The 23,981-nt window shown below is 37.5% G+C and overlaps 1 protein-coding gene across 1 annotated transcript; it reads left to right on the top strand.

Moving 5' to 3' along the window:
• Positions 1–10,182: 10,182 nt before the first annotated feature.
• LOC111888658 (protein LURP-one-related 15) lies at positions 10,183–11,480 on the top strand. The gene is made up of 3 exons (XM_023884789.3): positions 10,183–10,532; positions 10,618–10,848; positions 11,003–11,480. The coding sequence occupies exons 1-3, from the start codon at positions 10,299–10,301 to the stop codon at positions 11,225–11,227; spliced, it is 690 nt and encodes a 229-aa protein (XP_023740557.1). The 5' UTR covers positions 10,183–10,298; the 3' UTR covers positions 11,228–11,480.
• The last annotated feature ends 12,501 nt before the right edge of the window (positions 11,481–23,981 follow it).

Genomic DNA, 23,981 nt, shown 5'->3' with positions numbered 1-23,981 from the left:
CAGGCCATGACCTTCCGGTCCATGTGTCTCAGGGGACTTCCGTCCCAACCCGGTAAACCTTCCGGTCCTACCCGCGTCGACCTTCCGGTTCACATCACAACTGCCTTCCGGTCCATAACATAAATGCCTTCCGGCCCATAACATAACGCCTTCCGGCCCATAACATGATGCCTTCTGGCCCATAACATAATGCCTTTCGGCCCATAACATAATGCCTTTCGGCCCATAACATAATGCCTTCCGGCCCATATCAAACATAGCATACATAGCACATACAAACGGTTAACTTAGTCATATACAATGCATACAACTCATAACATATCCGACCTTCCGGTCACACATAGGTACCTTTCCGGGTACAGTATAGTGAGAAGACTCACCTCGTGGGAAGTCTAGAATCTCACGTGCTCGATATCTCCAAATCTCGAAACGACGGCCCAACCCCGCCTAATCACAACAAACACTTTTCATTAATTCATTTCCCCAAGGCTAGACCCTCTCCTTTCCTATCATTCTCAGAAGGGTAAAAGACCATTTTACCCCTCTCATGGCTCAACTATCCTAAAGTTGACCAAATCCTAAAAGTCAACAAAAGTCAACCTTCTGAGGTACGCGGAGCATACCAGATCTGTACGCTGAGAGTACCTGGAGGCTTCACAGAATCGGGGTACGCGGCCCCTTACGCCGCGCGTACTGGGGATTACGCCCAGCGTAACTCCCAGCTTTCTCCTCCTTTTCATTCAGGTCTTAATCGGTTAAGACTTGCGTCCAAAGTCCAGATTTGACTTCTCTAATACGACTTAATCCATAAAGTTGGTGACTTTAAGCCTTTGCATGGTTGTGGAAGTCACCAACACTCAAAACACTCCATTTCCAACCTTAAAAGGTCCATATCTCATGCATTAACAACCTTTAACAACCAAGACTGGATTTTTATCACATAACAACACTAAATGAGCTAGTATGGGATAGATCTCGGCTTCTATGAGGTCAACCACTCAAAAAGCTATGAACTTGAGGACCAAAAACCCTAAAACTTCTCTCTACAAGGCATGAGCATAAAAGATGCAAAGCTTGAAACTTTTTACCTTAAAATGAAGCTTCTTTCACTGCTAGACTCAGATCCAAAAGCTTGAGCTCCAACTCTTCCTCTTCCAAGGCTATCACTTTGCTCCAAATGGCCAAGAACACAATACAAAGCCCTCCTAGACACTCCTTTGCTATATGAACGAGATTTAGGGTTTTGAAATGGTAAAGCTCTGGAAAAGGTGGCCAACAAAAGAGCCTTAAGGTTGCTTAAATAGGGAGGCTCAACATATTAGGGTTTCTTTTCTGGACCGGTTACGCCCAGCGTACCCGGATGAAATCCGCGTACAAGTTAGGCGCGTGAGTACGCGCAGCGTACTCCTTGTACGCCCAACGTACTCACCAACTTAACACCCAACACCAAGGACCCAATATGACAACTTGGAAAAGATGAAGGGTTAAATGGTAGAACCTGAATTTTGGGTTGTTACAATTCTCCCCCACTAGAACTAGACTTCGTCCCCGAAGTCTTACTCCGAAAACAACTCCGGATGCTGCTCCCGCATTTCCGATTCGGACTCCCACGTCAGCTCGGACCCCTTCCGATGCTGCCACTGAACCTGAACCAATGACACCTCCTTGTTCCTTAGAACCTTGATCTTCCGATCCCGAATCGTGATTGGTTTCTCGGCATAATTCAGGCCCGTATCCACCTGAATATCTTCTAATGGCACCACTGCCGACTCGTCGGCTATGCACTTCCGCAACTGCGATACATGAAAAGTGTCATGAATCTGACCCAACTCTGCTGGCAACTCCAAGCGATAGGCTACCTTGCCTACCCTCGCGATCACCCTGAAAGGACCAATATATCGGGGCCCCAACTTGTCCCTCTTCCTGAATCGGATCACTCCTTTCCAAGGAGAGACCTTCAGGAGCACGAAGTCGCCGACCTGAAACTCGAGCTCGGACCGACGCCTATCCGCATAACTCTTCTGACGACTTTGAGCGATCAATAACCTTTGCCTGACCTGCTGGATCTGCTCTGTCGTCTGAAGCACAATCTCGGTGCTGCCCATCACATGCTGCCCTACCTCTCCCCAGCAAATGGGGGTCCGACACCTTCTCCCATACAATAGCTCAAAGGGCGGCATGCCAATTCTCGAATGATGGCTGTTGTTATAAGAAAACTCCGCCAAGGGCAAATACGTGTCCCAACTCCCTCTGAAATCCAATACACATGCCCGAAGCATATCCTCGAGCGTCTGAATCGTCCGCTCACTCTGCCCGTCCGTCTGTGGGTGGTATGCGGTACTGAAATGCAGCCTCGTTCCCAACTCCTCGTGAAACTTCTTCCAAAATCTGGAAGTGAAACGTACATCTCGATCTGAGACAATCGAAATCGGTACTCCATGCCGTTATACCACCTCTCTCACGTACATCTCTGCCAATTTCTCCGCGGAAGAGCTCTCACTGATGGCCAAGAAGTGAGCACTCTTTGTCAACCTATCCACAATCACCCAAATTGCATCGACGCCCCTCGCGGTCCTTGGCAATTTGGTGATAAAATCCATGGTAATCTGTTCCCATTTCCACTCGGGAACCTCTAACGGCTGCAGCTTACCATGTGGACACTGGTGTTCGGCCTTAACCATGCGACAGGTCAAGCATCTCTCTACAAACCATGCGACATCCCTCTTCATATAGGGCCACAAATAATCCTTTTTCAGGTCCAAATACATCTTAGTGGCCCCGGGATGGATCGAGAATTTCGATCGATGAGCCTCTTCCATCAAGATGGTACGCGTCCCGCCCACGAACGATACCCATATCCGATCCTGAAAAGTCATAAGCCCTCGACTATCGGTAACGAATCTCGATACCAGCCCGACAACTCGTTCCCTCTTCTGGCTCTCAAGCTGCACAGCCTCAGCCTGGGCCCCACGAATAGCATCCAAAACCGGGGTCATCACCGTCAATCTCAAACATACATCTCGTAATGGGGCGCTCTCTACCCTACGGCTCAGTGCATCGGCTACAATATTAGCCTTGCCCGGGTTGTACAGGATCTCACAATCATAATCCTTGACCACGTCCAACCATTTCCTCTGTCGCATATTTAGGTTGGGCTGATCCATCAAATACTTCAAGCTCTTGTGGTCTGTGTATATCATAACATAAACTTGTATGGGTATTTTGGGGTACTTACTTGAGCTCGGCTGATTGCATGCACCACACCCTTTTTCTCCTTTCAAAATTTTTTTCTTTCTGAGTTCTTTTGCTTTTCTAAAACTATTTTCTTTCTCAAACTCTTTTTACAAAACTGACTTTTCATTTTGAAAACTTCCATACCAATTCCTTAGTTTGAGTTCAGACACACCCGAGAGTATGTCCGAATCCCTCAAACCAAGGCTCTGATACCAACTTGTAACATCCCGAAAATTCAAGACTAAAAATTTCTTTTAATAAAACATTACTTAAAGCAAAACATCAATCCAAAACATAATCAGAGTATTAATTTCCAAAACACATGTTCGTTATCAGAGTAAAACATTCCCAGGCTGTCTAATCTATGGTGTGTGCCATGCGATCACCCCGAGCTCTTCCCTCCGCTACCGGAAGTAACTGAAACCAAAACTGAAAACCGTAAGCACGAAGCTTAGTGAGTTCCCCAACCTACCACATACCATGCATAACCACATACTGCACATACTGGGTTACGCCCGCTATTCTGGGCCTCGCCCGCTACAACGGCCCCGCCGCTCCAGGCCTCGCCTGGCTTCGAGCCCCGCTTGGATACAGATCTGTTTCACTTAGGCCTCGCCTGTCATTGGGCCTCGCTCGCCAGCAAATACTAAAACATAAACATATCGCAACAGATACACACTAAACGTACACTACCGAATCCTGTTCTAAAGGCCTCGCCCATGTCCTGCAACTGGTGAGTCATGGAACCCCGTCCACACTCCTACTGGTAATGAGATATGGGCCCAGCCCACACTACCTCTTTCCCTAACTTGGGCCTCGCCCCTGTTCTGCTGCTAATGAGATGTGGAACACCATCCACACTCTGCTATTGGTAAGGTATGGGACCTCGCCCACACTCACCTGCCTAGCAGGCACATACATGTATCACACAGACAACAAGTATAAACTATCACACAAACTATTCCTTGGGCACCCGCCCGCTGTCATTGGACCTCGTCCTGAATATCATACTAGCATACTGTGCCTAGGGCTAACCCCCGGGTCTTTTATTCATAACTACATGGGTCGGCATTGTGGCCTTAGACCCATTCACACAAAGGGAAACTCACCTGCACTTGCTGAACTTGATGATAACCCCTCTAATTGCTGCCCGACAACTCTCTGAACTCCTGCTCCACTAGCTCCCCGAGCTACCAATATCAATGCAACACTTAGGCTAACTGATCTCCAAAAGTCAACTCTGGTTAAAGTCAAAGTCCTGGTCAAAGTCAACCTTCCATGTCAACCCTACTCGCCGAGTCTGGCTACTGACTCATCGAGTTCATTAGCTCAAAATCCTTTCATCCGCGACTCGACTCGCCGAGTCAGCCCCTGACTCGCCGAGTCTTACCGATTTCCGAGTCCCGACCTATCCAACTCACCGAGTCCCCACTCAACACACTAATCCGAGTCTTAACTCGAAGGGTTTGGGGTTTTGCGACTTGACTTGTCGAGTCTAAGAACAGACTCGCCGAGTCCAAGGCAATCTTCAACAGACTCGCCGAGTTGTTCTTCCAACTCGTCGAGTTCCTGCCTAACTTCAACCAACTTGCCGAGTCCACCCATGTGACTCGTCGAGTCGCTCCAGCTCTTAATCCATGCAGTGGCTTTTCGAGCCAAACAGGGGCTCCAACACATAGATCCATACTTCTAAGGCCTATTCCTCATGTAAAGTGGCAAACTTTACGTGTAGCTATGGAGATCTAGGCTCAAAACACTCAAAACTAAAGTTTATGACAAACATGCTTCACCAACATACCAAGAGCTGTTACTTTATGGGATTCTAGACCAAAACAAGCATGGTCCTGAGGTAGCAACCTCATATCTGAATTTCTAGCTCGAAAAGGTTACTTATCATGCCAAGAATGCCCAAAACTCACTCATAAGAATAGATCTAGGTGCAAAGGAGTCCAAGTACTAGTTTATTACCTCCAAATGTTCTGAAATGTCTTCCAAATCCCGGATCTATAGCCCCTTCTTGCACCTCCAAGATCCTTCTTCGTTTTCCAAGCTTTAATGCACTCTTCAAGGCAATAATTAGCTCAAAAACGGATATGGCGGCTAGGGTTTGATAGAGAGGCAGTAAAGGAACCCTAGGGAAGAGAATGAGACGTTTAAATAGGCTCCAAGTCCCGGATTTAGGGTTTTCCTCGTTCAGACCAGACTCGTCGAGTCCACTCATGTGACTCGCCGAGTCGGTCACTTACTCGATAACCCGGATCCCGCTCCGACTCGTCGAGTTCCTCCCTGGACTCGACGAGTTGCCCCTTTTACTTAAAGTTTTCTTTCATTCCTTGGCCTTTCTGATTTTGGGTGTTACATTTTTGGCTTACCAAACACGACAACATAAAAAAGCTCGAAAAATAAGCTAGCTGTGGCGCATCAAACACAGCCTAAGTCAAAACACGTACAGTCCTCTGCTGACCTATGATATCAATTGCGCGCTATAGCATTGCTATAGCGCCAATATAGCATTTCGCGGTGATCCACAACCGCTATTTTCAAGTTATCGGTTTTACTTTGCGGTACCGCAATTTGCGCCGCAATTATCCGCTATTCACCGTTATTTGTATCACCGAGATAGCGGCGCTATAGCCACTTTTTCTTTTTCTTTCACATTTGATTACATTTAGGGCATTTAATTAATTTGTCAATGAAAAAGCAACTTTTAGTGAGCCCGATAATTGCATTTTAAAAAGCCCAACATATAACCTAATTAAAATCATTCACAAATCGGTGAATTACAAACCGATCGTGACTTGAATCCTTGATGAATGACGAGGGCTTGAGCTACTGCGATGCTGCCTATGACGAATGGACGATTAACGAAGATGAACACACCTGCGGATGCTTCTTCGGGCCTAGCTCCTTAATTAATCGATCACAGTCCACAAAATACTTGAATTTGGTCTTCACTCTTCAGCCTTCACTACCCTTCAATCGACCTCCACTACTCCACAGTCCATACTCCACAACATCGAGGTGCATTGACTCCCTTCTCCTTTAATCGGCTTCCAAGTTCCAACAGCCAAACAGGTAACAACTAACAACCTAATGCTTTCTTTTCTAGAAAACAATAAATACTAGAGGCTTGAGACATACACAGTGCGATTTCAAGTTTCAACATATATATTCACTATTCAATGACATTCTCTGATTTTATACATATAATTTTACATATAACTTTACAGTTTACATATATTCCACTGATCAATTTTTACATCTATGTTACATGGAGAATGAAGCTGTTATTCCACTGATTAGTTTCATACAACTTTACAGTTTACATATATTCCACTGTCCATTTATGTTTTTCAGTTTGTGAACTCATGTGAATTGTGGTGTAATCAATTAAGATGTAAGATATAGGAACATAGAACATTAAGTTGTTATTTTGTTAATGAATAATGAGTAATGAGTAATGACATGTGATTGTGAAACATGTTTAATCAATTGTAAATTTGCAAATATTGAAGGGAATTCTTCACATGCTTCTGTGAATCCGTCCACCACCACTCCTACTAATACGAGATCAGATGCCAATACAACTAGTGTAAATGCAAATAAAGATATGGCTTGGGAATGGGGAGTTCAAAAGGATCCATTAAAAAAAAATTGGTGCACCTTGTGTGACAAGAGAGTATGTGGAGAGATCACAAGGTTAAAAGAACACCTCACTCATACGGGAGGAAATGTAGCTGCTTGCACTAAGGTGACTACGGAGATCACCAAGAAAGTGCTTGAATCAATGAAAGAAAAAGATAAGAAAAAAGGAAAGAAAAAGAACAACAAACATACTTAGATCAACAAGTTGTATAGACCTTTCTGAAAATGAGGACGAGCAAGACGATACCCCACAAGTTATAAAAAGAAAGTTTGTAAGTTCTAGTAATATACTGGGTCCTATTGATGATGTTTATAAGTCAGACCATGGGAAAGGAAAGCAAACTACATTGGATAAGAATAATCCGATTAAAGAGAAGTTGAAGAAGGTAGCTTGGAAAAAGATTGCGGTTTAGGCTTATTCAGTAGGGTTACCTTTCAATGTCGTACGTGTGAGGGTTTCCAAGATGCGATCAATGCCATTGGAGAATATGGAAGAGGTAATCAATTTTGTTACCTTTCTGATTTGATTAATGTTAAGTTGTTAACATTTTTATATTTACTAATTTTGTTAATTATATAAATGATAGGTATGCCGGCTCCAAGTTATCATAATATGCGGGTGACATTGTTAAAGGATGTGTTAGAAGATACCCACCAGTTTGTGGATTCGTTTCAACCACAATGGAAGAAATTTGGATGTAGCATTAGTCGATTGCTGCATCGGAGCATATACATAATGTTGAATATATTGTGAAGAAGGTAAATGAGGTGATAGCAGATTTTGGAGAAGAAAACGTTGTACAAACAATATTTGTTTCTAATTAGTTATTAGTTATTAATTTTATTTTAAAAAATTTATATCCATTTTATTACTTAAGTTCTTTTTATTTATTATAGTTTATTACAGACAACGGTTCAAACTACAAAGCTGCAGGAAAGATTTTGGAAGAACAACATCCAAAATTATTTTGGACTCCATGTGCAGCACATTGTGTGAACCTCATTGTACAAGATATTGGAAAGAAAGAAGCAACAATTGCGATCGCTTTGACTGAAGCAAGAGCTATTGTGGTTTATATTTATAACCAATGAAGGATTCTCAATATGATGAGAAAGTTGACAAAGAATAGAGAGTTGCATAGGTCTTGTGTAACTAGATTTGCTACCCAGTTTTACACCTTACAGAGTGTCCATGAGAATCAACACCATCTCCAAGTGTTGTTTGTATCTGAGCAATAGAGAAAACGTGACTTTGCAAAGAAAGCTCCTGGAAAGAGAGTTGAGAAGATAGTAGCAAAGCAATCTTTTTGGGATGGTGTATATTTAGCTTGCCAAATATATGCTCAATTGGTGGATATTGTTCGTTTGGTTGACACAGAAGAAAGACTGTGCATGGGATACATCTATGATGCGATGAGTCGAGCGCAAGATCAAATAAGAAAAAAATCTAAATGATGGGAATAATGACAAAAAAAGATTGACAGGTAGAATTTTGTCTATCATTCAAACAAGATGTAACGACCAACTTCTTCATCCCTTACATTCAGGTATAAATATTTTACTTGTTAGTTATTAATTTAATTTAAAAATAGTATGCAATTATTTAGTTTTAACGTGTTAGTGAATGACTTAATGTACAACTGGGTGTTTCCTTAATCCCGCAATTTTTCATGGAGATAAATCAAAGAGATATGAGGCCAATAAACAGATTATGACGGTATTTATGTTGCTATTGACCGTCTTGTTCCCGATGAAGATGAAATGATACTTTGAGACAAGAATTGAATCTCTACATTGATTTAAGTGGACAATTTGGATCCCCATCTGCTAAAAGGAGTATGACAAAAGTTGCACCATGTAAGTATAAAAATTATAATGTAATCAAAAAATTTTATTTCTTAATTTTTATTAACTTAGGAACTTTTTTTTTTATAAATTGTAGATATATGGTGGCGTTCTTATGGGATAGATACACCTATCTTACGAAAGTTTGCTATCACGGTTCTTAGTCAAACTTGTAGTGCTTCACCTTGTGAACGAAATTGGAGTACATTTGATAATGTAAGTTTTTTTTTACTTATTTTTAACAATTATTTTTATAATTATATGTTATAAATGATATTAGCTTGATTGGAACTTCTAACATATGAACTAAAATATTTTAATTCTTTTGTTGCAGCTATATTCTAAGAAAAGAAATTGTCTTTTGTAACAAAACTAAATGAACTTTTATTCATCAAATACAACACAAGGTTGCAAAAGCACTTCATGTCTTTACAAAACAAATATTTGGATCCTATTTTGCTACGAGATGTTGAGGAGAATGATGACTGGACAATACCAACGGAAGATGAGCTTCAAGACTTTGTAGATGGTGGTGATGACCTTCTTTGGTCAAATGTGCAAGAAGCAATGGGAGCGAGTGTAGATGCTCAACCAAATACTAGGAGCAAACGAGAGCGTTATAGAGACGATGATGGTGATGATATTAGAGATGTGGAGAACAATATTAATGAAGAAGTGAATGCCTTGGATGATGTTGACTCGGAAGCCGAACCCTTGCCATGCGATTAAACTGTATTTGACACTTTGACACTAGGTAACTTCTATATTACTATATTAGAATTTTTAATATTATGTTATGTTTTTCTATCAATTTTTAGGTTTTATGATATTAATTCTATAAAGACTTTTTAGATTTTATGATATTAATTCTAAATATAATATAAAAATATTAAATTATATGTAATATTAAAAAAACGCTATAGCACCGCTATACTACCGCGAAAACCACGATTTCAAATAGCGGTCTGTGACCGCTATCGAAATTGTGACCGTGATAATTGCATAGCCGCTGACAACAAAATCTGTTGATTCTATTCCAAATGAAATTACTCACTTATAAATTTGTATCCAAACGTTGCAGAATCCTCAACATTTTTAGAGATAGTTGATTGCAATAAACTCAAAAAGATAAGCAAGCTTATACATATCAAATACGACCTTAATTCCGTATAAAGAATTACATATATTTTGATATAAAGCAGTTGACATTAATTATCCATAGTACATGATCATATATATATATATATATATATATATATATATATATATATATATATATATATATATATATATATATATATATATATATATATATTTCCTCAAACAAAAAACATACAATAACCCTTATTCCATTGACCTGTTTAAAAAACAACCACATGGAATAAAAATATGTAGGTGTTGATCAGTCGATGTCAATTTACCAAGTATGAGACGAGGGTAGACCTTGTTAAAACAATGCCGTGTTGGAGGTTTCCTCTCACAAACTTCCTTACCCCAAAAAAGTAGTCCGTCAACAGGGGGATGCATATCTTATAAAAAGCCTTTCACTCATTCTCTCTGTCTGTATACTGAAGATGGCTCAAGCAAGCTATGCACCTTTGTCTTCTCCAGTTTCTGTGATAGGATCTCAGTTCATGGTACCATATCAATTCGATATTATAGTTGATACAAATTCATGCGGAAACCTTGTGATCACTGATATCAACCATAGAATCTTGTTCAAAGTGAAACCATGCGACACATTCTTTCACCATCAGAGAGTGCTACTTGATGTTGATGACAAACCCATTGCTGTGATCCGTGAAAAGGTGATTTAACGCTCAAACTTTAATATGTATATTTTTTTTTCTTGTTTCGGGTTTTAAATAGACTAATATATCTAATATCTTCCAGATCATGACTGAACACCACCGATGGAATGTATTCAAAGGTGACAGTAAAAGTAAATCGGATATAATATTTAGTGCTAAAACACCTAACATGATCCAGATTAAGACCAGTGTTCACGTCTTCTTGGCAAACAAAACCGGTAGTAATAATGTTTGTGATTTCAAGATCAAAGGAAGCTGGTCCAAGAGAAACTGCGCTATTTATGTGGGAGATACTTTAACACCAATAGCCCAAGTAAGTAATTCTCATAGCTTTTACTTGGTTTAATTTCTAGTATACTTCCTTCCATGTTTTCAGTTATCATGTGTGTATAACTGAAAAGAATGGGTAATTAACTTCATGAACTTAAAGTTCAAGCTGAAACTAATTAACGGACTTATTATTGTAGATGTCTAAACTGCAATCATCCGTGAATGCAAAGTTGGTTGAGGGTAAGTTCATGGTGACCATTTGTCCCAAAGTGGATCATGCGTTTGTGGTCACACTTATAGCGATTGTTGAGGCTATGAAAATGGTAAGCTCTGACAAAAAAAAGAAACTTTTGTTGGGTGTTGGTAGAGGTGTGGGTGGTATTGTTGTTTCTACAGTAATTCCTGCAGTACTTCTTATATAGTAGTACTTGTGTTAGTTGCATTATTTTCTCTATTCCTGAATTCCTTGATGGATCAATGCGTGTATAGATTCATATATAGTTTACCTCGGATATATGATGTTGTATTAACATATTTTCAGTAGTTCTTCCTATTGTTTTAAGTCCCTGCTGTCCACGTTGTTTTACTCTATATTTTTCTTCTTTTCTAGCAGCAAAATGGTATAGAGCAAGATGTGAATGTGTGTTTTTTGAATAGAAAGTAAAGTTTATTATCCAAATAGTGTACAAAATATCCAACCGAAATCTTACTGGACTTCTTCCTAAAACTTGTAATATAGATAGTACCAAAAAAAAGTTAGTGGAGTCTTTTCAAAATGTATCCTAAAGGATGAAAACGTCTAAAAGTAAACCTTCACGCCGGTTTAGAATTGAGAAAATGTGGAAACTGCTACGGAGGGTCCAAAGTGTACTTGATAAAATGTTAAGGGACTTTTTTGCCAAAAACAAAAGTCAGTAAAATGGGATGTGATCGAGGTTGGCCAAAGCATATTGGGTGCAATGGGTATACGTACGTGGCTTGAATTGGGCAATTTTGGTGAATTAATTCACTTGACAGTTGCTAGTAACGACATCAAGCTGAAGAAAGCTTAAGTTTTAAATTAGTTACAAATTCAAAGTTTCAAACGAAAAACATAAACTCACTTCGAATTCGATTTATGTTTTTGGTTTGATTCGGTTTTGTTTGGTAATCACCCGAATACTTAAGTGATTAAGGTTGTTTTAGATACTTAAATATGATTTATTTTCGTTTATATAAAACCGTACTTTCAATATTATATTTTGGCCACGGAGAACTTAACGTATGGACTTTAGCAATGTTCTTTAAATAAATTTCCACAAAATAGTCACTTCAAAATTATTGAAATAACAAAGAATGGACCCTCTCATATCAACAAAAGTATCGTATTAGTCACGTGTTGGAAAATAAAAGTTCTTATTTTTAAGGTAACTAGTTTATGATCCGTATAAAACGTAGGAGATATGAAAAAATATATATAAATATATAACTAATCAATGTTTTTTTAAAAAAATTAATCTATAAAAATATATGTCTAATCTGTAAGTTTATAATGATTAGTTAAAGTTAATATATATATATATATATATATATATATATATATATATATATATATATATATATATATATATATATAATTAACTTTTTGTATGTGTGGATATTTTATATAACATAAGTATATAATTGTTAATTTAAGCTTATCATTAAAAAATGTTTCTAAGATAGGAACGTTGTTTAAAAATTATAATATATATATATATATATATATATATATATATATATATATATATATATATATATATATATATATATATATTATATGTGTTAATTTTGCTAAGTTTATTTTTTCATTTAAGAATACTTATTATATGTGTTAATATGTCTCTGAAAAAAAATTCTAATAAAATAATGACTATAAACAATAATTACTTAAAATTACATCAAAGACACATAGAGTAATTGTTATTCGTTGTTGTACATATGATCCATAGTATTAGTGCCAGAGATATGAAGTTAGTTGCTACCATAGTATTAGTGACAGAGATATGAAGTTAGTTGCTACCACATTGGTTGGCTTGAAACCCTGATACAAATATGGGTGGATCAGAAAGTAGAGCAAAATACAAAAAAATATGAAAACATTCAATCGAACACCGGGTAGGCAGCCGATAGAAAATGTTTGAATCTTTAAGAAGAAATGTATAATTGAATTTAATTGGTTAAAACTATCTGAATGGAGACAAATAAAATAAGTCGAATGAAATCGAAAATGGATTTCTCTGCAAGCTGAATATTTGAACAATGGCTACATCTGAATTAAATGATTTCAGTACATAAACTAAACATTTAAAATCTAAGTGTCCCAAAACATTTTACAAATATTTTTTCTTCACCTGGCAGCTACATAGTGAAAAGGGAAAAGGGAAGTAATATAAATTATCACTATTCTTCATCTGGCAGCTACATTAGTAAAATAACATAGATAATATAAAATTCATAATCATATCCAATGTATACTCCAAGTAATTAACAATAACATACGATTATATAATTAAAAATATAGGTTTTAGCTCTAAAATTTGTTTTTCGGTTTTGTGTTATCCATTTTTCGATACAAAATGGATGAATTTTGGTTCTCTATAAAAAAAATAATTTAATAAATTATGTAAAAGTCAAAAGAATGATGTCGTAATTTTAGTTTTGTTTTATTTATAGAAAAAACAAATATACACTCATACAGTAACTGTTAAAGAATAGTGTTGTAATTGGTACGTATTTCAATGTAAGATGGTATAAAATGGAGTTTTCACTGTATTTTCAGAAAAAAAACATACACAAACATTAACAGAAAACAAAAATTACAAATTCATTTTTTTTTTCAAAAAAAAATCAATAAACATAGTAACATAGAAACAAACACATGAACATAAACGCACACACATATAGAGACACCTGATACACAATACAATGCGGAAACAAATATGAAAAAAAAACAATACACATAGAAAGAGAACAATGCAAGAAGAAACAAAAAAAAAATTTGAAAGTATTTTTAATAGACTTCTTGGATGGATTAAAATCGCTTGGTGCACACTTTGACTGGAATCAAACAGGTGCACGCTTTGACTGAAATCAAAAGAGGGAGACGATAAAAGAAGTTGAATTCCAAACAAACTGATTTCATTTTCGGTTTCGTCTTTTATAATTGAAATAAAAAGGATCGAATTTTAGTCGGTAACATAATTGGAGAATTTTTCCAGATTTCATTGATCAAATTGAATCAAACAAAATATCTATTTTTGAAACAGATAATTTATATAAGTGATTAATATGTGGGGAATTTACGTGCAAAAGTAGAGTACATTCATTTTATATTGGATGTATATTTGGTATAAGATAAAAAAAACTCAAAATATTTAAAAACAAATCCATATCATTTTAAAAATAATCCAAAAATAATAATTTTTAAAAGTACAATCCTATTAAAGAACTTTTTTTTTCAAAGTTTAATCCTAAAAACATTTCCCTAGAAAATTGTCATATTAATTACCAACTAATAAATAATTAAAATTATATATGACATAAATTGTCTATTTGTGAAAAAGCTACATAAATGGTCTATATTAAAAAAATATATTCATAAATGGTCTATATATGAAAGAAAATCTCAAGATACTTTCCGTTAACAAAATGGTTTTTTAAAAAAACAAAAGAAAAAAACTATTGTCTTAATGAGTTCTAATGTAAAAAAACAATAAAACTATTCAATGTCATCTAAAAAATGAATTCACAAAGTAACTATTTTGATAGTACGATGATATTAATAAACTTTTTTGCAAAATTCAATACTATTAAGTAAATTTGTTTCTAGAAAACAGTCATGAGCTTCAATATAAAAAAAAACTTTTCATATCATCTAAAAAAATCCATAAAGGTAATTTTTAAAAAAATTTCTAAGGCTATATGTGAAGTTTTTTTTTTTTTTACAAAGTTCAATACTAAAAAAAATTTGTAACATTTAAGTTTGGGTAAGTTCCTGTTTTAGTCCCTTATGCTAAATTGTTTTCAATATGGTTCTTTAGTAGTATATAGGGTGTACTTTATGAGTACGCTTAGCGTACTAGCCTCCTGATGATCGTAGATCCAATCCACATATGTCCAGTGTATGTGGAGTATGCATGGTGTACGTATGCCTGGGACAAACCCTAATTTTAGGGTTTGTGCCCTATTTAAGCATCTTAAACTCACATCCTGGACATTTTAGACCGACCTCCATATCTTCTAAACCCTAACTTCGCCCCTAGCCTTTGTTTTGGTGCTTTTGAGCTATTAAGAATAATTTTGGTGTGTTCTTGTGCATTTTGAAGTGGTAGAAGGAGACTGAATACTCATTTCTTGGAGTAGAGATTACAGATACAGAGTTAGCATCTTCATTTCGAGCGATTTGAAGTATAAAGTTCTTAGCTTGTCAACTCCTTGTGAAAATCTAGTTTGGGTTTGTTTATGGATTATTTTGATCCATTTTGGTTTTTCCTTATGAGTAAAGGTTGTTTCAGAAGCTTAGCCCTTAGATCTGGACGTTTTGAGGGTCCCTTATGCATAAAAATGCAAGCTTTATGGTGGATCTTGACCCATGCATATGTTAATGGCTTTGTTAAGCTCTTTTTGAGCTCTTGAGCCCATTAAGCCGTGCATGCTCGTAAAATTGCAAACTTTACGTGATACGTCATCTTTAATGACTTAGCAGGTTAAGTGCTTAATGAAGTGGATTGTTACACTAGGGAATATGCAGGGTGTACCCAGTTGGTATGATATGCATACTATCCGCAGTTGGACTACGTTAAGCGTACGAGCTGAGTTCGCCTCGCGAACTCAACAGATGGGCCTTGGACTTGACGTTTTCGGTATTGGGCCAATGTTTGGGCCTTACTGGATCATCAGACTTCTATGTTGGACTTTGTACTAGCATGTTGGGCTTCCTTGGATTTTAGGCCCATGATTGGTTGGGGCCCAATTTGGAAGATTGGGCCATATTTAGGCCTTGGGTTACCAAGTTGAATTTGGGCCTTCATAGTAGTTGAATCGGGCCTTAGTCTTGGTTATCGGCCCAATAGATTAGACTGGTGGTTATGGATTGGAATCTAATGAATAATTGAATATTATTGGTATGATAGCGTGTGGATTTGTCGGGCCAGCATGTAGAGATTTAGCTGTGTGATTCAACAGTTAGAGGTGAGTTTCCTCACTGTGTTTACCGGGTCGAAGGCAACAATGTCGGCCCATGGTTTATTATTAAAGAATGCTAGATGTATGTGTGACTCTTGCAAGTGTTATGTGTTCGTTTGCTTACTGGGAAAGGCTCGGTGCAGGGGTGGGGCCAAATGACTTTATTGTATGTTATCGTCTTTATGATTATCGCATGTGTTCATATGATCAGGGACGTCTTAATGTAATGTAAATCAAAGTTAGGGCTTAGGGCCCCACATCAAGAGTCCATGTATTATATCCCTAATCGGCTAAGGCTCTAAACGTCTAAAAAAACGACGTTTCTTCTTCCATAGTTCCACTACATACGATTTCTATGTTTGCGCCCTCAATCCCTCATCGCCTGCTCTGCTGATCTGCTCAATCATCTTCTAATCTTCTTCTTCTGACTTTTGAGTTCTGATTCACAACACAACTGCATACACTTACAGTTTCTTCCTTCTCCACTGCATATGGTTTTAAGTTTCTTCCTTCTCCATTGAAGCCTGCATTCTCCAATCTCCATAAACGGTAATAAACTACTTCTTCCAAGTTCCAAGTTCCATGATCCATCTGTTCTTCTTCTAATCTTGTTAACTTGTTTTCATGTCATAAGATATATAGATATTGATTGTATATTTGTATTGTAGACTTGTTAGGGTTAATACTTATTACTTAATGAAAGGATACATGTGGAATGTAATTAAATTAATAAATGGGGTTTAATTTTAAAATTTTGTATATATAGTATAATCTATTATAAAGCATTAGGGTAAATCAGCCTTAATTATGATGCCAATAACAAGAATACATGTGGAATGTACACAATAACAAGATAATTTAAGAACTTTTTTCTATTATGACAACGTATTTTTACATCAAATAACCACCTTAATTAGGTGAAGTATTTACGCCATTTAAAGCAAGAGAAGACAATACCTTAGGTTTACATTAATAATATTTTTAGATTTAACTATAATTCAATGATCAAACTGTTGTAACTCACATCTATGAAAATTTGATCATAGGGTTAATGAAACCAAAAACTATATATTCCATTTATTTGTGGATCATGGCTGTGATTTTTTAAATGTCAACGAATTAACCTTTACTTCTCAAAGTTGATAGTAATGTCAAAGGGCCTCAAATTTTTGGTTTGCTTAGAGCCCCCAAATTGGTTGAATCGGCCCTACATATGATTATATGATTACTTGTATACCAGGCGAGGTGCATTATCGGGTGGGGCCTGACGACTGATAGATTTGTATATCGGGTGGGGCTCGTTGTCGGGAGGGGCCCGAGGTCGGGTGGGACTCGATGTCGGGCGAGGCTCGATGAAGGGAGGGTGCCCATTATGTGTTTATTATGCATGGTATGTGGTATTCTATGAAACTCACTAAGCTTTGTGCTTACGAATTTTATTTTATGTTTCAGTTTCTTCTGGTTCGAAAGGGAAGAGCCGAGAACTATTGTAGAGCACACACCACCTTATTCAGCATTTTGTGATTTACTATTATGTTTCTTGATGTATTAGACATCTTTTATTCCACAATGGTTTGATCATGTTGTTTTGGATAATTGTTTTAGTTATTTGTAAATTAAAACTATTTGGTCTTACTTTTTGGGACGTTACAACTTGGTATCAGAGTCTTATTTTGAGAGATTTAGACACACTCTTGGGTGTGTCTGAACTGAAATTGAGGATTTGGTAAAAAAAAATTCAAAAAAGAAAATGTTTATAAAAGGGTTTTCTAATACGAGAAAAGGGTGTGGTGCATGAAATCAACCGAGCTCAAGTATGTTTTTCCAAAATACCCACTGAAATTGAAGATTTGGTGAAAAAATTTCAAAAAATGAAATGTTTATAAAAGGGTTTTCTAATACAACAAAAGGGTGTGGTGCATGCAATCTACCGAGCTCAAGTAAGTTTTTCCAAAATGCCCATACATGTTATATGATATGATTTGATCTATGAATCTGTGAATCACATGTTAGTAAGGACTAAGGATATGCTCAATATTTTGCATGATAGAATGCTAGGATAGATGCCTATGTATGCCTATTGTATGAGCATATAAAATTACATGCTAGTGCTGATTAATCAGTGATACGACGACCTGGTTAGATTATGCTTGATTCAAAGTACTTAAGGCTCAAAAGATGGTTGCTTTGTGCTTTTTATATGTGCCACTAACATCAACTAACTAGTAATCGAATATGTTAAGTTACGTATTATAGAGACTAAATAATTTCAGAAGGTTAGTTTCTAACTCTATTGCATAGCTCTTGTTTCATTCCAACCGTTGTAGTGTGAGACCTCTCATTCGAAGAATTATCCGGTTTTAGTGATATGTAATTACATATGCAACTAATGGCGAAGAGTGGTGCGGTGGTTACCATAGGAAAACCTAGGAAGAGACTTAGTGCTGGGAGCATTATCTTGATGAGAATTAATTGTACAGATAAGGAGTGGCTTAGAGGATTCAAGTCAATCCTTGAGAAAGTACGGATAAATGTTCAATGTACTATGGGCCCATACTACTGGAAGCAGATGAGCCGTACTTGAGTCAAGGAGAGTTGTGATGAAACCATGAAGCTTGTAGAATATGCGATTCCTCTCTCTCTCTCTCTCTATATATATATATATATATATATATATATATATATATATATATATATATATATATATATATAGTTCAAATAAAAACAGTAAATAGTGTGAGAATGTAAAATCACTATTTTTACATTATTATTCTGTAATGAATTTTATATCCACAACTTTTTGTTATTATTCAACAATAAATACGTGAATTGTCACAAATTAAAACTAAATTATAATTTACTACAAAAATACATATGCATAAATTCATAATAATATAATAATATTCTAATGAATATATGAACAATCAAATGTTAATATTCATATTAGAATAACTTCAATAATACAGATATATAACATTCATTACAGAATAATAACATAAACATAGTATTTTTACGTTTTCACATTATTTAGTGTTTCTAATTGAACTTATATATATATATATATATATATATATATATATGTATATATATATATATATATATATATATATATATATATATATATTAATACGTATTCTGATGGTTTATATGGTGTACTTTCAGTATGGTGACTCTTCGAGGCAGACTGGTTAGTAGTTCTAGTGCAGGTGAGGTCTCGGGCTCAGATTTTGGAGCCAAGAAGTTGGATGATCAGATGCGTAAGTTCATATCATCTGAGATTACCTACAACATTGTTGAGCGGACTCTTGTGATCTTTGGTATGTTTAAGGTGGGTATCACAGAGGTGTTGGAGGTGCGTTTGGGCTCTTTTTCCTTCTGAGATGGTAGCCTTGATAGGGCCGCGTTCTTTGACCTTTAGGGAGTTTCGGGAATGTGGGGCTCCAGACTACTATAAGTAGAAGAACCCGATAGCGAGTAGGTGTTGGTTAACGAATGCTTCTAACGTCTTCGACACCAGTAGTTTCCCGATGGGGCAAAGGTCAGACTTGCATCCTGTCTTCTGAAAGATAGAGCTCGGGACTGGTGATAGGAGGTAGGACATGCATTAGGAGGCAAGGCGATTGAGTCCATGACATAAGATGATTTTGTAACTAGATTCAAGGCTGACTTTTCACCAGTTATTGTGGTGCAATAGTTGGTGTGAGAGTTTCAGGATCTCCGCTAGACTATTGATACAATGGCTGAGATCACCATGATTTTCTAGGAGAGAGCATTGTTGGTTCCGCAGTATGTGGCAGACGAGGAGATGAAGAAGGCAAGGTACCGTGAGACGTTGAGGAGCAATATCTGGTAGTTTATGAGCCGATCCAGATGCAAGACACTAGAGGATATGATAGTGAGAGCCATATATATATATATATACATATATATATATATATACATATATACACACATATATATATATATATATATATATATATATATATATATATATATATATATATATGTATGTATATGCGGCAAGACGCACAAGGGAGCATGCCAGGTGGCTGGTTATGGCTGCTTCAAGTGTGACCGGACAGGTTATTTTAGAAGGGATTGTATTGCTACTACCACCACTAGCTCAAGATCTACTCTAATTTACTTTCATTGCAATCAGAGGGGCCATAACAAGGCCAACTGTTTGAGTTTGATTGCAGCAGGGTCAGTGTCAGCACCCACTCCTGCAACTTTACCGATCACTAACAGCCGCCAAGGCAAGGCGAATGCACCTATGGTGAAGAGAATAGCTTTTTAGTTAACGACCGACGAGGTTCGTGCGGCACATGATGTAGGGAGGGTATGTATACTCTTATTATATCTTTATTTATGTTGATTTCCCTTCTTATGTTTATGTGTTTTATTTTTACGATCGTTCCTTATGAATGATATTTCTGCTTTGTTATTGTTTGATTCGGGGGCTACCTGATCATTTGTATCGCTTACTCTTAGCAAGAGGTTTGTTAGGATTAAAATCCTTTATGATCGATACGATTCAAGAACAGATAAAAAATGAACACAATAACGATTCAAGAAAATCGAATGGTTAATCTTCACACCTCAGAAGAACTCTATGAAGAATTGCTACTGTAGAGGAGTGTTTAGGGCTACAAAGTAAAAGATAAGAGTTAACTAAATATGATGCATGCAAGCATCTTATATACTTTAACCCTATTAAATACGGTGGACAGGCCTAACCGTTTACACAAAAGACTTTAATAAAAGCCCAATGACGCAAGACTATAATCCCAACAATCTCCCCTTTGCGTCAATCGAGGCGAGAGTCCTTCAGTTCTGAATCAGCTTTTGCACTTCAAAAACTTTAGGAATAACATTCAACAGTGCCCTATGAACCTGGACATACCAACCGATCATATCCGAAAAGCACTTCTTGTCACCAGCATTGTGGCCTCTGAACTTGTTGGTCATACTGAAAACATGCTCGAGACAAGATGTAGAGTATAAGTGTTTATCCTCCAGGAAGCAGCAAGCATTATGATATTAAGAGTCATTTCATTCACGTGCCTGGAACACCATGTACCAACCTTCCTTGTAGATCATCCCCAGTTTAAGCTTTTCAAGATCTTCAGGAGCTTGTTTAGGAACAACTGAAGGCTTCCTTCGTAGAATAGTAGCAATCTCAACATCCATTGTACCCACTTCTTGAATGTAAGAGATGATCATCAGTTTAAGATGGCTGATCATAGATTCGCACTTTTGCTCTTCACGAATAAGCAGATTGTAGAGCATAATCCAGTCATAAGGATTGATACACGACAGATCTGCGAGAGTAAACTCATAAACTTGGCTTGTAGAACCTCTAACAACTTTGAATTTGGCATTTAGGAAGCTGTCAGTTTCAATAGGTCCAGTAACCTTTACCGTCGTGATCTTGCTTGCACTCCAGGTTTCGTACTGGGGCTTCATATATTTGAGGTAGAATGCGAATAGAAGTTGATCAGCTCCACAGTCAGTTAAGGGAACATTCGCAACTTTGATGAAAGAGCGAAACTTGAAAGCTTTCGGAGTCACTGGTAGATCAAGTTGTGAGTCCAAACTGTTTTGAAGTTCAAAGGATACAACAGGCTCTAAACAATATTGTCTTGGCATGTCAACAACTTTGTATTGAAGAAGCTTCAGAGTCTACGCAGGAAACACAAGCTTTTTGCTCTCAAGTGTCACCTGAGCTTCTCTTTCATCCTTCTCCTTAGCTTCAGCTTTGCGTATAATACATTGATGTTCGTCCATCTCTGCTTCGTGAGCCTTTCGCCTTTTCAATTCTGCTTTATCAAGCTCTTCCTCTTCTTCGTTGTCAATGATGGGATCATTAGAGAAAAGTTTCTCTTTACCCTTTGGCTCTGTTTCACTTTTAACAATAGGCACAAGCTTAACTACAGTTGGTTTTGATTTCACAATAGTTGTCTTTGTTTTTGGCTTTAGTGTTGGCTTTGTTGTTGTTGACTTTGGTTGGTCTCTCCCTTGTTTTGGAATGCTGCAAGATTCCGAAAAACCTTCCAACCGATGAAGAATAGCAAACGCAGGACTCAGCTTTTCTCCCAGATGTTTTTACACATTGAGGGGAATCATCAGATCCCTGGCTTCAATAAGATCTGAGAGCAAGGCAGTAACATCATAGATGCAACTTTTCATAACTGCCTTCTCTGATAACAGATCTTGGACCTGTTTCTACGATTGTTCGAGCTTCAACGAGAGTGTCTTTACCTTCTCAACCTTCACAGTGAGTGCGTCCATTATTTTGCTTTCCATTGCTAGATCATCATGAAGCTTGGAGAGTTGAGATGAAATGGAAGAGTGGAACTTATCATGGTCACCTTTAAGACAATTGTGAATGTCTTGAAATTTTGCTCGCTCAGACTTGAGAGAAGTGCTCAGTCCGGATAGTGAAGGGATAAAAAGTAAAGCCCTGGAAATCATCCTCACCATCCCCATAAATCATGTCTGGTTCATCAGTGAGAAAAGGGGAAATAGGTGGAGAAACGTAAGTGGTGGTGAAACCTAAGACTCCAGCCCCCGCATCTGATGCGTTGACCGAAACAGCAAGTGTGGCTAATGTAGTTGGTGGTGGTGTGGATTCAGTGAAGATTGGAGTAGAAAGAGGAATACTAGTTTGTTGTGATGAAGAAACGGGTGGAGGACAAGGTGCAATAGTAATAGATGTAGTAGTAGTTTTAGGAGAAGGAGGAGCAGAAAGAACAGAATCATTGATAGTTTCGGTTACCTCAAGGTTCGTAATCTCTCTATCGTTATGAACATGAGGCTCTTCATTGCGAACTTGATCTTCTTCATTGTGAACGTGTTCTTCCTCCTCATTGCGAATAGGTTGGTCTTCCTCAATCCGAATATCCGATTCAGTCTCTGAGTCTGAACCTTCACTTTCACTTGGAGTGGGAGACTTTCGCTTACGAGTGGGATGTTTTCGTCTTTTAGGTGCAGCAATAGAAGACACTGCTGGTGCCTTTCACTTTTTGGTAGGAGATTTCGTAATTGCAGAAGATCCCTCCTTATCAGCAGATTTCTTACCTCCCTTCTTTTCACCCTTACCCCCTTTTTAGGTTTGTCTGCATCTGCCAATATTTCTTGAAATTCAGGAGTCAAAGGACGAAACCCAGAAGGAGTTAATTTTTAGTATCCCTCCAAAATCTTGCTCGCAGCGGGTACATCTCGGAACATAACTTCCGGAATAGATCCAATGAAAGAGTACATTGAGGAATCGGAGACAATGATTCTAGTAGTATGAAAAGTGGAAACAGTTGCCATCTGTGCATCAACCATTAAAGGAATATAAAGCTTGTCAATGCACTTGCGAGCAATAATGGTCCAGAAACGTGCATAGGAAATCTCATTGTGACGTGCGGTAGAGTGGGTGCTTTGAATGACTTGAGCCCAAAGAACAGACCCATAGTCGATGTTCTGACTTGTGTAGAGACCATACATGAGTGCCATAAACATCTTACTGGCACAGTCGGAACCAGTCACCCTTTCAGAGAAACCTTTTAACAGCAGAGTAAAAAGGCCATTCCATTGAGGAGGCAGATTTGGTTATCTAAACTTTGACACAGCAATTAGGATTTCTTTGTACCCCATTTGGTAGAACATTTTCAAGAGAGCAACGTTAGAGATGGTTTCTGGGTTGATCATATCATCAAATTGAGGAAGCCCAAGAAGATTGCAGAAACGAGCTTTGGAGATAGAGGTAGTACATTTATAGATTTCGAAGGAGATCTTCTGCTCCTCCTTCATGTAGTTGGCAGAGGTATAGGCCTTGGAGAGCATAGACAGTCGGACATTCTCCATCTTGGTAAGAGCAATCGTTAGTGGGGAATACTTGAGACACTCGATGATCGGAAGCATGAATGGTTTATACTTGCACGGTTCGAAATCAATCAGCAGGTTCTGGTGTTGTTTGATAGT

The sequence above is a fragment of the Lactuca sativa genome, chromosome 7 (genome assembly GCF_002870075.4).
Source record: "Lactuca sativa cultivar Salinas chromosome 7, Lsat_Salinas_v11, whole genome shotgun sequence".
Taxonomy (NCBI): domain Eukaryota; kingdom Viridiplantae; phylum Streptophyta; class Magnoliopsida; order Asterales; family Asteraceae; genus Lactuca; species Lactuca sativa.
The sequence above is the reverse complement of the archived record's forward strand: the minus strand, read 5'-3'. Positions and strand labels throughout refer to the sequence as shown.

Bases quoted from the DNA above. Each gene is read 5' to 3' on its own strand.
- LOC111888658 (XM_023884789.3), top strand. From the start codon at position 10,299: ATGGCTCAAGCAAGCTATGCACCTTTGTCTTCTCCAGTTTCTGTGATA. The intron at 10,533-10,617 runs GTGATTTAACGC...AATATCTTCCAG, and splicing joins TTGCTGTGATCCGTGAAAAG to ATCATGACTGAACACCACCG. The intron at 10,849-11,002 runs GTAAGTAATTCT...TTATTATTGTAG, and splicing joins CTTTAACACCAATAGCCCAA to ATGTCTAAACTGCAATCATC.